Below are 18,000 nucleotides of genomic sequence, written 5' to 3'. Positions count from 1 at the left end.
AAGTGGAATATTTGAACTGTATTACTATAGCAGTCTTTTGGCTTAGAAATCAGGTGGATTTGGTTACCTTCAGGTGTGCAGAAGTGTTTTTCAGTATGACCGGTGTTTCTATTATTTAGACAGGCTGCATGGTGAGGTTTTGACTCCACTGGGCTACCTTTCGCCAGGTATACTCCTGCCATGGGCTTTCAATAGGAGGCAGATTTTTGAACATGTATGTCTGGGACTGGTACTGTCCCCTTATTTTGGTCCCATAGTGTGGCTAGTAGGTGGATGATAATACTTGTGCCACTGCAGTCCCTCTGTTGTCTTTCACCCTCCCTTTTGCTTCCCCTCTCGTTCACTCATTTTCAGTCTATTGGCAGCAGAAATCATGCAGGAGGTGGGTGCATGTTGATATATTGCGCGTGTTTGTGTGTTGCTGAGGGAGATTAGCGCCACAGAATTTGCTGCTCAGTCTTATTCCCTGTTCTATATACTGCGCGTGTGTGTGTGTCAAAAACAGATAGAGAGCACATGGAAAAGTCAGAAAGAGGTTGATAGATTAACCCCATTTAAATGGTAATTTTGCGTGTGCTCAGACCTTTGGCTCTTAGGGAAGAAGCATTTTATTACAGAGGTACCTGTATGTGTTGCTCCCTCTGTCTGGGGAGTAGTAGATGAAGGGCTATGGAGCTGAAGGAAACTTCACTGTCTGTCTCTGACCCCTCCATTCACCCCATCTATACCTAGATGGGGTGAATCTGGGCTGGGGCTCAATAGCCCCACCTAGCTTCCTCTGGGCTGGGGCTCAATAGCCCCACCTAGCTTCCTCTGGGCTGGGGCTCAATAGCCCCACCTAGCTTCCTCTGGGCTGGGGCTCAATAGCCCCACCTAGCTTCCTCTGGGCTGGGGCTCAATAGCCCCACCTAGCTTCCTCTGGGCTGGGGCTCAATAGCCCCACCTAGCTTCCTCTGGGCTGGGGCTCAATAGCCCCACCTAGCTTCCTCTGGGCTGGGGCTCAATAGCCCCACCTAGCTTCCTCTGGGCTGGGGCTCAATAGCCCCACCTAGCTTCCTCTGGGCTGGGGCTCAATAGCCCCACCTAGCTTCCTCTGGGCTGGGGCTCAATAGCCCCACCTAGCTTCCTCTGGGCTGGGGCTCAATAGCCCCACCTAGCTTCCTCTGGGCTGGGGCTCAATAGCCCCACCTAGCTTCCTCTGGGCTGGGGCTCAATAGCCCCACCTAGCTTCCTCTGGGCTGGGGCTCAATAGCCCCACCTAGCTTCCTCTGGGCTGGGGCTCAATAGCCCCACCTAGCTTCCTCTGGGCTGGGGCTCAATAGCCCCACCTAGCTTCCTCTGGGCTGGGGCTCAATAGCCCCACCTAGCTTCCTCTGGGCTGGGGCTCAATAGCCCCACCTAGCTTCCTCTGGGCTGGGGCTCAATAGCCCCACCTAGCTTCCTCTGGGCTGGGGCTCAATAGCCCCACCTAGCTCCTCTGGGCTGGGGCTCAATAGCCCCACCTAGCTTCCTCTGGGCTGGGGCTCAATAGCCCCACCTAGCTTCCTCTGGGCTGGGGCTCAATAGCCCCACCTAGCTTCCTCTGGGCTGGGGCTCAATAGCCCCACCTAGCTTCCTCTGGGCTGGGGCTCAATAGCCCCACCTAGCTTCCTCTGGGCTGGGACTCAATAGTCCCACCTAGCCTCTCTCCTGTCTGTTTATCTCCACTATGAACACATTGTTATGCAGGTGCAAGGAAAGTTTAGCATTCACAAGTGTAATGCTGAAACAGGAAAGGGCCTTCCCCAAACTGTTGCCACAAATTTGGAAACACAGAATCGTCTAGAATGTCATTGTATGCTGTAGCGTTAAGATTTCCCTTCACTGGAACTAAGGGGCCTAGTGAAAAACAATCCCAGACCATTATTCCTCCTCCACCAAACTTTACAGTTGGCACTATGCATTGGGGCAGGTAGCGTTTTCCTGGCATCCGCCAAACCCAGATTCATCCGTCGGACTGCCAGATGGTGAAGTGTGATTACATCACTCCTGAGAATGTGTTTCCACTACTCCAGGGTCCAATGGCGGCGAGCTTTACACCACTCCAGCCGACACTTGGCGATCTTAGGCTTGTGTGCGGCTGCTCGGCCATGGAAACACATTTCATGAAGCTCCAGATGAATAGTTCATGTGCTGACGTTGCTTCCAGAGGCAGTTTGGAACTTGGTAGTGAATGCTGCAACAGAAGACAGAGGTGCTACGGGCTTCAGCACTCAGCGGTCCCGTTCAGTGAGCTTGTGTGGCCTACTACTTGGCGGCAGAGCCGTTGTTGTGCCCAGACATTTCCACTTCACAATAATCAGCACTTACAGTCGACCGGGGCAGCTCTATCAGGGAAGAAACTTGAACCAACTTATTGGAAAGGTGTCATCTTATGACAGTGACTCGATGAAAGTCACTGAGCTAGTCAGTAAGGCCATTCTACTGCCAATGTCTATGGCTGTGTTCTCAATTTTACACACCTGTCAGCAACAGATGTGGCTAAAATAGCCTTATTCACTAATTTTAAAGGGGTGTCCACATACAAAAGTATATACAGTACAAGTTTGGACACACCAAGGGTTTTTCTTATTTTTACACTATTTTCTACAATGAAGAATAATAGTGAAGACATGAAAACTATGAAATACCACGTGGAATCACGTAGTAACCAAAAGTGTTAAATCAAAATAGATATTTATATTTCAGATTCTTCAAAGTAGCCACCCTTTGCCTTGATGACAGTTTTGCAGAGTCTTGGCATTTTCTCAACCAGCTTAATGAGGTAGTCACCTGGAATGCATTTCATTAACAGGTGTGCCTGTAGCAGGAGACCAGTGGAAGGGAGGACAGTAGCAGGAGACCCAACTGTGGTTTCTGACTACTATGATTTCCCGTTATAGCCAATGGAATTGCAGTAATTCCTGTACTGATTTGGAAAAATAATTACCTGTTTTAATCACTTAATAATGAATAAACTTCAATTCAGAACTAATTGGTAGGTCTACCCTTACTTGTTACTTCTGTGAACTTGCATTCTCTAACTAAATGTATAAAATACCTTAAAGGGTTTTTGGTAACAGAATTACAAGGGACAAAGCAGTGTTTCTTAAACTTACAGAAGGCAAATCACTTCTCCAAAACTAAATAAAAGTGTTGATATTAGTTGGCAGGGGTGTGTTCTAATTATGTGTTCTAATGCATTTCTAATGCCTTTTAAAGACTTTCCTGGTAGATGTTGTCCAAGACCCCTTTTCCATCTGTTTGACAAGAAATCAAAGAGTTTCCTTATCCCTCATTTTCAGGATGGGAAATGGTTGAAAAATCATATTGTACACACACACACACACACACCCTTAAATTCCTCAAAAATAGACTTTCATTTGACATTCTCCTATGAACTTCATGATGGTGCTCATTCGTAAACATTTGATAATATCTGGAATCCTCTATTGCCTCAAAACAATGTTACGCAAGTTTCCCTTTCTCCTGCCATTGAAAAACACATGCTCAGGGTCAAGGCGCTGTTGACCTCAAGAAAAAACAACCATTTTGAAAGAAGGAATGAGGTAGTGTTAGTTAAAGAGGGAAAGATAGAGAAAGAAAACTGGAAGGAGTGTTCGAGACGAACAGAGGTAAAATGTAGTTATGGCAATAGAAGCTGACATCAAACAAGTTGACAGCAACATGAAGCCAAATGAACACTTATATGACCAGCAGGCAAATAACACTCGGTTACAAATTGCCTTGTGCCACAGCCAGACTCACACATCCACACACACTAGATTGACACTTTGTTCCCCTCACTTCCTTGGGTCATCATTAGAATATTCTCACCAACAACAATCACTTGACATATTCTGACTGTAAATAGACCTTTGCTGCCAACAGACATAACATTAATCTCCACCATATGTCATAATGGAAAGGAAAACTACGTCATCTACAGTTGAAGTCTGAAGTTTACATACACCTTAGCCAAATACATTGAAACCCAGTTTTTCACAATTCCTGACATTTAGTCCAAGTAAAAATTCCCCGTCTTAGATCAGTTAGGATCACCACTTTATTTTAAGAATGTGAAATGTCAGAATAATAGTAGAGAGAATGATTTATTTCAGCTTTTATTTCTGTCATCACATTCCCAGTGGGTCAGACGTTTACATTCACTCAATTAGTATTTGGTAGCACATTGTGAAGTGGAAACGTCTGGGCACAACAACGGCTCTGCCGCCAAGTAGTAGGCCACACAAGCTCACTGAACGGGACCGCCGAGTGCTGAAGCGCGTAGCACCTCTGTCTTCTGTTGCAGCATTCACTACCAAGTTCCAAACTGCCTCTGGAAGCAACGTCAGCACATGAACTATTCATCTGGAGCTTCATGAAATGTGTTTCCATGGTCGAGCAGCCGCACACAAGCCTAAGATCGCCAAGTGTCGGCTGGAGTGGTGTAAAGCTCGCCGCCATTGGACCCTGGAGTAGTGGATTGTTGAACTTGGGTCAATCGTTTCAGGTAGCCTTCCACAATAAGTTGTGTGAATTTTGGCCCATTCCTCCTGACTGAGCTGGTGTAACTGAGTCAGGTTTGTTAGCCTTCTTGCTCACACACACACACACACACATTTTCAGTTCTGCCAACAGATTTTCTATAGGATTGAGGTGAAGGCTTTGTGATGGTCACTCCAATACCTTGACTTTGTTGTCCTTAAGCCATTGTGCCACAACTTTGGAAGTATGCTTGGGGTCATTGTCCATTTGGATGACCCATTTGCGACCAAGCTTGGACTTCCTGACTGATGTCTTGAGATGTTGCTTCAATATATCCACATCATTTTTCTCCCTCATGATGCCATCTATTTTGTGAAGTGCACCAGTCCCTCCTGCAGCAAAGCACCCCCACAACATATTTCCACCCCCGTACTTCACGGTTGGGATGGTGTTCTTCGGCTTGCAAGCCTCCTCCTTTTTCCTCCAAACATAACGATGGTCATTATGGCCAAACAGTTTTATTTCATCCGACCAGAGGACATTTCTCCAAAAAGTATGATCTTTGTCCCCATGTGCTGTTGCCAACCATAGTCTGGCTTTTTTATGGTGGTTTTGGAGCAGTGGCTTCTTCCTTGCTTGGCGGCCTTTCAGGTCATGTCGATATATGACTCGTTTAACTGTGGATATAGATACTTTTGTACCCGTTTCCTCCAGCATCTTCACATGGTCCTTTGCTGTTGTTCTGGGATTGATTTGCACTTTTCGCACCAAAGTACGTGCATCTCTAGGAGACAGAATGAGTCTCCTTCCTGTGCGGTATGACGGCTGCGTGGCCCCATGGTGTTTATACTTGCGTACTATTGTTTGTACAGATGAACGTGGTACCTTCAGGCATTTGGAAATTGCTCCCAAGGATGAACCAGCTTCTGGAAGTCTACAATTATTTTCTGAGGTCTTGGCTGATTTCTTTTGATTTCCCCATGATGTCAAGCAAAGAGGCACTGACTTTGAAGGGAGGCCTTGAAATACATCCACAGGCACACCTCCAATTGACTCATATTATGTCAATTAACCTACCAGAAGCTTCTAAAGCCATGACATCATTTTCTGGAATTTTCCAAGCTGTTGAAAGGCACAGTCAACTTAGTGTATGTAAACTTCTGACCCACTGGAATTGTGATAGTAATTATAAGTGAAATAATCTGTCTGTAAACAATTGTTGGAAAAATGACTTAGGACATCTACTTTGTGCATGACACAACAGACTTGTCAAAACTATAGTTTGTTAACAAGAAATTTGTGGAGTGGTTGAAAAACGAGATTGAATGACTCCAACATAAGTGTATGTAAACTTCCGATTTCAACTGTACATAAGTCACAATGGAAAACCATGTCATCTACATTACATAATGGAATTCATGTCATGTACAAATCACAATGACCACTCTCCTGCCTCCAAATCTGCAGCCATGTAAAGTTTCAGAGTGGCCTGACAGCGATAGCTATGACAGCTATATGACAGCTATATGACAGCTATATGACAGCTATATGACAGCTATATGACAGCTCCATTGCTCAGCACTGAAGGAGAACAAACATCAGTCAGTGTGTCCCAAGGTTGTCCTGTGGCTCCGTCCTGCCTTATCTATCAGCTCTAATAGTTCTTATCTGACCCACTGAATAATTTCCCCTCCCCACACACACACTAAAAAGACACATCACAAGCTGTAAGCCATCAGGCTCTAAGCCTCTACAGGGTCGGAGAGGGACAACGGACATTTAGGGATGTTTAGCGACATCGCATCACCTGCAGGCTAACCCCATTAACGCCCCAGAGCTCTTGGACTTCCACTCATAAAACATACATGTCAAAGTGGGCCAAATAATCATAAATACTGCTGTGAAGGCGAATGAGTGACAGCGTGCAAGCGAGAGCGAAAGCGCGCGAGAGAGTGTGTGAGCAGGTGTGCCTGAGAGGAGACAGGAAGATTGACAGTGGACTGTGTGAGAAGCCGTAAGAGGATAGAGGATAGATGGTACCTGGAACTCAAAGAGACAAGGTGATAAGGGGGGAGAAAACAAGTGTAGCAGAATGCCATACACTAAATGGAGGGGTAGACAGCTGAGGGCCACCCTTTGCTGTTTATCAACCATATTATTCTGTCGGTGATGGTCCCACTTTAAATTAACCAAAACGTATCTAGAGCATGCATACCGTCTTCATAAGCATTCCCACATTTAATCTATACCATAGATGCTTCACAATAATGTATAAGCAAAGTCTTACAACATAAAGGGTGACATACAACACAGAATGTAAGTGGGACAGCTTACATGTGTATTATCATTTTCATTAGTGGGACAGCTTGTTTGTTTGTTGTGGTGTCGTGATGTGGAACTAGCTACAGTAGTCTCTTACAGTTCTGCCCCACATACGAAGCCCACACAACCACCGCCGCTGCCAATGTGGCACAATGGAACTGTGTCACAGTGACTCACAGTGTAGCCAAAGACGTGGGGAATAGAGAAAGGAAGAAGTCAGAGAGAAAAACAGAGGGGGGGACACAGAGAGGGACAAGCGAGAGGGACAAGCGAGAGGGACAGGCGAGAGGGACAGGAAAATGTAATCGGTTCAGGGACTCTTCAGAGATAGGAGCACAGAGAGCCTGTTGGAGAGCGAGCAGCAGCCGAGCACAAGACCCAGCAAGGGTGACAGAGTGCCCAGCGCTGAATCAGCAAGCAGCTCATTGTGTAATCTCCCTCACATACAGGCACACCCACACACAGTTTAACAGCAAGGGGGAAGTCTCAGTAAAAATAAACTATAATTAGATGAAAAACAGGCCCAACTGCTCTTTTCAGAAGTTACGGTTGCACGCTTCAGTGGGCCTTTACATTTAAAGTATCTGAGCTAATATGTAGCCCAGGATGGTCTGTTCTAGGCTACATATTAGCGAGATACTTTAACCCTAAAAGCACCGACAGGAGTACATTTTGATCCCAAGGGATCAAAAATTTCAATTAAAAAAAATAAAAAGAAACATTTTTTTATCCTTCTTAAATGTTAGTACTGTCATGCAAATAGTAACTGACAAAAACACACAATTTACCATGATTTCTGTGTTAATATGAAGGAATTACCAATTATCTATTTTGCATACTAGTGGTGCATAGATAAATTGAAAATCTGGACTCAGTAGTAAACTGTGATAAAAGCACCAAATTTGACAGAGGAAGATGTATGGACCCTGGAAATATTTACATATGGAGTGGCAGCCACTACAACAAAAACATGTAAATACATATTTAGCTTCCAGTCAATGTCTTTATATCAAATCAAGAGTCTCATATTTCAAATGCAATTAGAACGGCATTTTGGCAGATCTTTTAAAAAAAATGTTAGACTATAAATAAAAATGGCTCAGGTCAATTGTCCAGGAAAATAAAATCCCATTGCAAAATAATGCTTATTAGCCTATTCATTGATGTAAAAACCAGTCAATGGAAATACATGTTACCAGTCATGCTTATCGGTCTATAGATTCATTTGTATAATTTAAATGCTATTAAATTGGCGCATGTGTAATTTCATTAGCAGTTATGTTTATCACACACACACAGCATACAGACACAGAGCCTATGTGTGGAAAATCTGCCAGATAGCACAAAGCAGCTGCTACAGCTTCTCAAAGAGCTCATTGTGAAACGTGTTATTTAAAAGCCAAATCACTGCGTAACAATTCTAAATGCATATCGGGTGTTAAAAAAATGTTTTGATGGCCAGTTGGCACAATTAAAAAGAGCTTCTGTTTTCATTTCTCAAATGGTAATTGAAGCGTGTACCCATTCGAGATTCAAGTGCATATAGGCAACAGTAGTTAGTCTTCAGCGCATCACACCACTTTGCAATGAGCTGGAGGCCGTATGTATTTTGAAAACATATACTTACATATACTTACTAGTTTGAAACCTGAACGTTGTACTTCATATTATGATGCATGTCTTACATTGTTCCAAAGTACAATCCAACCATAGAAATGTGGGAGGCAATTATTTTATATTATAAAGACTTCCATATGCCATTGAAACCAGTAGCCTATTTCTCTCATGATCTATTGGTTTTCAAATCAAATTCTTTTCATTTTCCAGTAGCCAAAGGCACATCCTAGTCATATTAGCAACCCATGCACAACTCTGCCAGGACGGACATAGGATCAAGAGAGACACTCAAAAGTGTTTTAGTACTAGATCTCGACACAATGATGAAAATAATCATGGCCTCTAAACCTTCAAGCTGCATACTGGACCCTATTCCAACTAAACTACTGAAAGAGCTGCTTCCTGTGCTTGGCCCTCCTATGTTGAACATATTCTCCAAGGTGGCATAGCAGTTCAGACGTCTTTTGTCCTCGTCTTGTCATATATATATTTACAACTTTTTTCACATACATTTTATTTTTATTTTCCATCAACTCATCTTCAAAACACTCTCCTGCAACCCGCCTCACCAATTTATATTTATAAAAAAATATTATTTACCTCAAATCTGTAATCCTCCAAGAAGCTAGCCAGAAACTCCAAGAAGCTAGCCTGAAACTAGCCAGAAGCTAATCCAGAAGCTAATCAGAAGCTAGTTAGCTTCTTTACTGGCAAATCGTTAGTATTCAGCTAACCACGGTTTGTGGTCATCACCTATCCTTTAGCTCGAAAATCTATTGCCAGTTCTGTACGGCGCAGCGCGGCTCGGAACGGAACATACCGGACCAATTTTTCTCTCCATGTCCCTGGATTTCGACTGCTCTCTGGACATTCATACCCGGATCTCACAGCTAGCTAGCTGCTATCGTGTGACTATCGGCCTTCGTCGATTCCGGAGCAAACATCAATTATTCCGGAGCTAGCCAGCTCCGTCAATCACTCCTGGGCTGCAGTCACCTATCCGGACCCGTTTTACTGCCTACGCGGAGCCCCACCGGGCCTTCACAACTGGACTGCCGACGTTATCTACCCGAAGGAGATCCGGCTGGCTCCTCCGTCGCGACGTTACCTGAATGCCCATCTGCGGCCTGCTAACCGTTAGCTGTCTTACCGGCTGCTATCTGAATAGACAATCGGACAATTTATTTATTTTTATTATTATTATTATTATGTTTTCTTCTTGGGCCTCTATAACTATATCTATTGTTTTTATTTTTGTTGTTGTTGTGTGATTTGGATTAATCCCCTCTACCACACGGAACCCACTAATCTACTGACGGAACGCAAGAGGTGGCTAACAACAGACCGCCATCCTATGCTAGCTTGCTACCGATGGCCTGGCTAGCTGTCTAAATCGCCGTGACCCCCAACCAACCTCTCCACTCACTGGACCCTTTTGATCACTCGACTAAGCATGCCTCTCCTTAATGTCAATATGTCTTGTCCATTGCTGTTCTGGTTAGTGTTTATTGGCTTATTTCACTGTAGAGCCTCTAGTCCTGCTCACTATACCTTATCCAACCTATTAGTTCCACCACCCACAATGACATCTCCTGGTTTCAATTATGTTTCTAGAGACAATATCTCTCTCTTCATCACTCAATACCTAGGTTTACCTGCACTGTATTCACATACTACCATACCTTTGTCTGTACATTATACCTTGATTCTATTTTACCGCCCCCAGAAACCTCCTTTTACTCTATGTTCCAGACGTTCTAGACGACCAATTCTCATAGCTTTTAGCCGTACCCTTATTCTACTCCTCCTATGTTCCTCTGGCGATGTAGAGGTGAATCCAGGCCCTGCAAGTGCCTAGCTCCACTCCTATTCCCCAGGCGCTCTCTTTTGATGACTTCTGTAACCGTAATAGCCTTGGTTTCATGCATGTTAACATTAGAAGCCTCCTCCCTAAGTTTGTTCTATTCACTGCTTTAGCACACTCTGCCAACCCGGATGTTCTAGCTGTGTCTGAATCCTGGCTTAGGAAGACCACCAAAAATTCAGAAATTTTAATTCCAAACTACAACATTTTCAGACAAGATAGAACTGCCAAAGGGGGCGGTGTTGCAATCTACTGCAAAGATAGCCTGCAGAGTTCTGTCCTACTATCCAGGTCTGTACCCAAACAATTTGAACTTCTACTTTTAAAAATCCACCTCTCTAAAAACAAGTCTCTCACCGTTGCCGCCTGCTATAGACCACCCTCTGCCCCCAGCTGTGCTCTGGACACTTCAGAGTTCGTGCTGCTAGGCGACCTAAACTGGAACATGCTTAACACCCCAGCCATCCTACAATCTAAACTTGATGCTCTCAATCTCACACAAATTATCAATGAACCTACCAGGTACCTCCCCAAAGCCTTAAACACGGGCAACCTCATAGATATCATCCTAACCAACTTCCCCTCTAAATACACCTCTGCTGTCTTCAACCAAGATCTCAGCGATCACTGCCTCATTGCCTGCATCTGTAATGGGTCAGCGGTCAAACGACCTCCACTCATCACTGTAAAACGCTCCCTGAAACACTTCTGCGAGCAGGCCTTTCTAATCGACCTGGCCGGAGTATCCTGGAAGGATATTGATCTCATCCCGTCAGTAGAGGATGCCTGGATATTTTTTTTAAATGCCTTCCTAACCATCTTAAATAAACATGCCCCATTCAAGAAATTTAGAACCAGGAACAGATATAGCCCTTGGTTCTCCCCAGACCTGACTGCCCTTAACCAACACAAAAACATCCTATGGCGTTCTGCATTAGCATCGAACAGCCCCCGTGATATGCAGCTGTTCAGGGAAGCTTGAAACCATTATACACTGGCAGTTAGAAAAGCCAAGGCTAGCTTTTTCAAGCAGAAATTTGCTTCCTGCAACTCGCCCAAGCCTTCCCCATTTCTCCTTCTCCCAAATCCATTCAGCTGATGTTCTGAAAGAGCTGCAAAATCTGGACCCCTACAAATCAGCCGGGCTAGACAATCTGGACCCTTTCTTTCTAAAATTATCTGCCGAAATTGTTGCCACCCCTATTACTAGCCTGTTCAACCTCTCTTTCGTGTCGTCTGAGATTCCCAAAGATTGGAAAGCAGCTGCGGTCATCCCCCTCTTCAAAGGGGGACACTCTTGACCCAAACTGCTACAGACCTATATCTATCCTACCGTGCCTTTTTAAGGTCTTCGAAAGCCAAGTCAACAAACAGATTACCGACCATTTCGAATCTCACCATACCTTCTCTGCAATGCAATCTGGTTTCAGAGCTGGTCATGGGTGCACCTCAGCCACGCTCAAGGTCCTAAACGATATCTTAACCGCCATCGATAAGAAACATTACTGTGCAGCCGTATTCATTGATCTGGCCAAGGCTTTCGACTCTGTCAATCACCACATCCTCATCGGCAGACTCGACAGCCTTGGTTTCTCAAATGATTGCCTCGCCTGGTTCACCAACTACTTCTCTGATAGAGTTCAGTGTGTCAAATCGGAGGGTCTGCTGTCCGGACCTCTGGCAGTCTCTATGGGGGTGCCACAGGGTTCAATTCTTGGACCGACTCTCTTCTCTGTATACATCAATGAGGTCGCTCTTGCTGCTGGTGAGTCTCTGATCCACCTCTACGCAGACGACACCATTCTGTATACTTCCGGCCCTTCTTTGGACACTGTGTTAACAACCCTCCAGGCAAGCTTCAATGCCATACAACTCTCCTTCCGTGGCCTCCAATTGCTCTTAAATACAAGTAAAACTAAATGCATGTTCTTCAACCGATCGCTACCTGCACCTACCCGCCTGTCCAACATCACTACTCTGGACGGCTCTGACTTAGAATACGTGGACAACTACAAATACTTAGGTGTCTGGTTAGACTGTAAACTCTCCTTCCAGACCCATATCAAACATCTCCAATCCAAAGTTAAATCTAGAATTGGCTTCCTATTTCGCAACAAAGCATCCTTCACTCATGCTGCCAAACATACCCTTGTAAAACTGACCATCCTACCAGTCCTCGACTTTGGCGATGTAATTTACAAAATAGCCTCCAATACCCTACTCAACAAATTGGATGCAGTCTATCACAGTGCAATCCGTTTTGTCACCAAAGCCCCATATACTACCCACCACCCACGTACACTCTCGTTGGCTGGCCCTCGCTTCATATTCGTCGCCAAACCCACTGGCTCCATGTCATCTACAAGACCCTGCTAGGTAAAGTCCTCCCTTATCTCAGCTCGCTGGTCACCATAGCATCTCCCACCTGTAGCACACGCTCCAGCAGGTATCTCTCTCTAGTCACCCCCAAAACCAATTCTTTCTTTGGCCGCCTCTCCTTCCAGTTCTCTGCTGCCAATGACTGGAACGAACTACAAAAATCTCTGAAACTGGAAACACTTATCTCCCTCACTAGCTTTAAGCACCAACTGTCAGAGCAGCTCACAGATTACTGCACCTGTACATAGCCCACCTATAATTTAGCCCAAACAACTACCTCTTCCCCAACTGTATTTAATTTTAATTTATTTAATTTTTTTGCTGCTTTGCACCCCATTATTTTTATTTCTACTTTGCACATTCTGCCATTGCAAAACTACCATTCCAGTGTTTTACTTGCTATATTGTATTTACTTTGCCACCATGGCCTTTTTTGCCTTTACCTCCCTTCTCACCTCATTTGCTCACATTGTATATAGACTTGTTTATACTGTATTATTGACTGCATGTTTGTTTTACTCCATGTGTAACTCTGTGTTGTTGTGTGTGTCGAACTGCTTTGCTTTATCTTGGCCAGGTCGCAATTGTAAATGAGAACTTGTTCTCAACTTGCCTACCTGGTTAAATAAAGGTAAAATAAAAAAATATAGAAAAAAATAATAATAAACGGCTCTCTATCCACCGGATGTGTACCAAACTCACTAAAAGTGGCAGTAATAAAGCCTCTCTTGAAAAAGCCAAACCTTGACCCAGAAAATATAAAAACTATCGGCCTATATCGAATCTTCCATTCCTCTCAATTTTTAGAAAAGGCTGTTGCGCAGCAACTCACTGCCTTCCTGAAGACAAACAATGTATACGAAATGCTTCAGTCTGGCTTTAGACCCCATCATAGCACTGAGACTGCACTTGTGAACCTTTTAATGGCATCAGACCGAGGCTCTGCATCTGTCCTTGTGCTCCTAGACCTTAGTGCTGCTTTTGATACCATCGATCACCACATTCTTTTGGAGAGATTGGAAACCCAAATTGGTCTACACAGACAAGTTCTGGCCTGGTTTAGATCTTATCTGTCGGAAAGATATCAGTTTGTCTCTGTGAATGGTTTGTCCTCTGACAAATCAACTGTACATTTCGGTGTTCCTCAAGGTTCCGTTTTAGCACCACTATTGTTTTCACTATATATTTTACCTCTTGGGGGTGTCATTTGAAAACATAATGTTAACTTTCAATGCTATGCGGATGACACACAGCTGTACATTTCAATGAAACAAGGTGAAGCCCCAAAATTGCCCTCGATAGAAGCCTGTGTTTCAGACATAAGGACGTGGATGGCTGCAAACTTTCTACTTTTAAACTCGGACAAAACTGAGATGCTTGTTCTAGGTCCGAAGAAACAAAGAGATCTTCTGTTGAATCTGACAATTAATCTTAATGGTTGTACAGTCGTCTCAAATAAAACTGTGAAGGACCTCGGCGTTACTCTAGACCATGATCTCTCTTTTGACGAACATATCAAGACTGTTTCAAGGACAGCTTTTTTCCATCTACGTAACATTGCAAAAATCAGAAACTTTCTGTCCAAAAATGATGCAGAAAAAAGTATCTATGCTTTTGTTACTTCTAGGTTAGACTACTGCAATGCTCTACTTTCCGGCTACCCGGATAAAGCACTAAATAAACTTCAGTTAGTGCTAAATATGGCTGCTAGAATCCTGACTAGAACCCCAAAATTTGATCATATTACTCCAGTACTAGCATCCCTACACTGGCTTCCTGTCAAGGCAAGGGCTGATTAAGGTTTTACTGCTAACCTACAAAGTATTACATGGGCCTGCTCCTAGCTATCTCTCTGATTTGGTCCTGCCGTACATACCTACAGGTACGCTACGGTCACAAGACGCAGGACTCCTAGAATTTCTAAGCAAACAGCTGGAGGCAGGGCTTTCTCCTGTAGAGCTCCATTTTTATGGAATGGTCTGCCTACCCATGTGAGAGACGCAGACTCGGTCTCAACCTTTAAGTCTTTACTGAAGACTCATCTCTTCAGTGGGTCATATGATTGAGTGTAGTCTGGCCCGGGAGTGTGAAGGTGAACGGAAAGGCTCTGGAGCAACAAACCGCCCTTGCTGTCTCTGCCTGGCCGGTTCCCCTCTTTCCACTGGGATTCTCTGCCTCTATCCCTAGTACAGGGGCTGAGTGCTCTTTCATGCCGTCCCTAGGAGGGGTGCGTTACTTGAGTGGGTTGAGTCACTGATGTGATCTTCCTGTCTGGGTTGCCCCCCCCCCCCCTGCAGTAGTTTGCGTCGGGGGCTAGGGTCAGTTTGTTATATCTAGAGTACTTCTCCTGTCCTTTCCGGTGTCCTGTGTGAATTTAAGTACGCTCGCTCTAATTCTCTCTCTCGGAGGACCTAAGCCCTAGGACCATGCCTCAGGACTACCTGGCATGATGACTCCTTGCTGTCCCCAGTCCACCTGGCTGTGCTGCTGCTCCAGTTTGAACTGTTCTGCCTGTGATTATTATTATTTGACCATGCTGGTCATTTATGAACATTTGAACATCTTGGCCATGTTCTGTTATAATCTCCACCCGGCACAGCCAGAAGAGGACTGGCCACCCCACATAGCCTGGTTCCTCTCTAGGTTTCTTCCTAGGTTTTGGCCTTTCTAGGGAGATTTTCCTAGCCACCGTGCTTCTACACCTGCATTGCTTGCTGTTTGGTGTTTAAGGCTGGGTTTCTGTACAGCACTTTGAGATATCAGCTGATGTACGAAGGGCTATATAAATACATTTGATGCGAGTTGTTGCATCTTAAGATCTCCCCTCTTTCAAAATTTCTAATTGATATTTTCATCGCTATCACATGAAACCGCACGTATGTGCAATGTGCTTTGGACAAGTGTTTTCCTGCTAAATGCATTATGGAACGAAAACATTTGTGCGTAGCCTACTGCCTTGTGCGCATTACGGAGCTTCTAATGTGAAGAAGTAATAGTTTATCAACATTTTAAGCTAAATGTTCTGATCGATTGCATCAGCCTCATTGCTTTAAAAAAAATGTATGTACCTTATGCCTACTGGTCGTATGAATTTGGGATCTATCGTCCCACAACTGTTCCCGAGTCTGTTTAGAATAGGCCATGTCTTTCTCACACAGAGCGACAAGCTGACCAATAGAATACGTAAACTTTACTATGGATATTACATTGACATAGGCAAGTGATTTTGCTGTTCGTTACTCATCTTGTTGTCTGAGGAAAAGTCAACGTGGCAGTTATTCTAACATCTTCAAAGTGCACATTGGAATTCGGTAAGAAGGACGCATGTTCTGTTAAAATGAATTACCAAAATGTGATTTCTGTTATTCTGAGCATCACGGGTGGATGGCCTAATCAGATTACGCACCCACTTCATATCAGTCCGTTCATTTTCATTAATTCAAATGCTGCCGGTCAAATGTCCAGAAACACATTTTCCTAATGGAAACCCTGCAGAGTTGATACCCAATATCATTCAAAAAAGTTAGAGTGAAAAGACTGATGGCAACGGCACCTAAATAACGGTGACCATTTTAGGTCGTACTAGTATGTCAGCCTTTGAGTATCACAGAAACACAACACGATCACTAGAAATGTGTGAGCATGGAAAATAAATGCTTCTTTCGGGGGAATTTAAACCATCTATTAAAAAAGGTTAATACAACAAAGTGTGACTGCTTGACAGGCTGTTTATCCTTGCAATCATTATCAATTTGTGGTCAAATATTACCCGTTGGTGCTTTTAACCTAAATATATAGATGTTGGCGCATTTAGTGTTAAAATTCACGGGAATCATCAAGGAAAGCTGACAACCACTTGTGCCCTCGATCAACTTCACCAATTCAATCCGGGAGCCATAGAATAGGCCTAGGTAGACAACAGTGCATATGGGGCTGCAGGTTTCCATACCAAACAGCAGCAAAGGATTCATTTGATTTCAATTCAAAGCAGTGCACTCAAACACTCCACTGGTTATATAGACTAAACCAAGTGGGGAAAACAGCTCAGATAGGTGCAACATGCAGCACATTACTAGTTCCCCATTAATAAGAATTTTGCCTCAGGTGGGGACCACCTGTTGAGCCCCTGTCAAGCCCAAAGGAGAACATGTCAAATATCCTCTTTGAGACTTGACACCCACTTCCCAAGAACAGGTCATCATTAATTAATATTCAACATATGACAACTGTGTGTTAACAACCTGGGGAGTTCTTGTCTATTAATCCTCCTTGCATTATGCCTCAATCCAGCACCACGAAAAAAGAGTCACCCACGAAAATGTCGATGCAACCCACGCACACAGTCGCACTAGGCACATAGCGGCACTGACTACTGTGTTGTTTGAAGATGAGAACAAGTTATTCGTTCACGGAATAGCTCGCTATTACACCAACTATTAGTACCTCGTGCAGCCTACAGTATGCATTGAGCTGCGGTGATGAGACATTGTTCTGGACAAATCCAGATGTGTTCTCACAATAGCGCCTGATAAGGACTTTTTGTATGTGAATAACTGAACGAGATTATACCCATTCAATTGGGTTTTAAAATACAATTTATTTGACAAACCATGAGTGAAATTCATAAACCTCTGTCATAACAATGTCGTCACCTCTCATTTGATCAAAACTAGGCTGACCAGCCCAGGCGCTGTCTGAGGAACACTCAACTTCTCTAAAGAGAACAGGTTTGAGCGTTCTTCAGCTACACAGGTGCGAGCATAAGACGTGTAACCTGTTCTAGACGGTAAAAACTGAACTAACCACATTTGCTCAAACAGGCGCCACGGCCAACACATACCGCTGTCACTTTGTAACGAAGTGAAGTTGAAGTGGCAACAAGTTCACTTACCAAAGTTTGTTCATACTGTAGCGCACGCTGATCGTCGCCGGCCATGGCTGCGTTGTGTGGCTCGCGCTACCGGTAGAAGTGACAGAGAGACTGGGTGAGGAATTATTTTGAGGTTGCAGTGAGACACAAGTACTCTCTCTCTCTTGTTTGCGCGTGATTAGAACATGGGGCTAATTAATGTGTCACGAAGTTGATGACATTCACGAGATTAACTCAAAAGTGCTGCATAACAGAGTTCCTTGATTTTATATCCCAAAATCTCTTCCAGGATCCACACAGAAGCGGAACTTGGTGGCTTGGACGACACACCCCTCTAGCTCGTTCAAATGGTACAGTCTGTCCTCTGGAGTTTTTTGAAAAGTGAAAGTTCAGGATTCCGCTAAATGTTAGCTAAATATTTTAAATGCTTGCTTGCACCTTG

The 18,000-nt window shown here is 44.1% G+C and overlaps 1 protein-coding gene across 2 annotated transcripts in view; it reads right to left on the bottom strand.

Moving 5' to 3' along the window:
- The window catches only part of LOC112267238 (chloride channel protein 2), a 464,010-nt gene that overhangs the window by 242,840 nt on the left and 203,170 nt on the right, over window positions 1-18,000 (bottom strand). Inside the window, exon 1 of one of the 2 annotated variants that reach the window (XM_042297556.1) lies at window positions 17,580-17,908. The exons of the other annotated variant lie outside the window; for it this stretch is intronic. Coding sequence (XP_042153490.1) covers window positions 17,580-17,624 — 45 coding nt within the window. The 5' untranslated portion in view covers window positions 17,625-17,908. Of the gene's footprint in view, window positions 1-17,579; window positions 17,909-18,000 lie in introns of those variants that run through there. 2 annotated transcript variants of the gene reach the window in all.

The sequence above is a fragment of the Oncorhynchus tshawytscha genome, linkage group LG14 (genome assembly GCF_018296145.1).
Source record: "Oncorhynchus tshawytscha isolate Ot180627B linkage group LG14, Otsh_v2.0, whole genome shotgun sequence".
In the NCBI taxonomy this organism is placed as follows: Eukaryota; Metazoa; Chordata; class Actinopteri; order Salmoniformes; family Salmonidae; genus Oncorhynchus; species Oncorhynchus tshawytscha.
The sequence above is the reverse complement of the archived record's forward strand: the minus strand, read 5'-3'. Positions and strand labels throughout refer to the sequence as shown.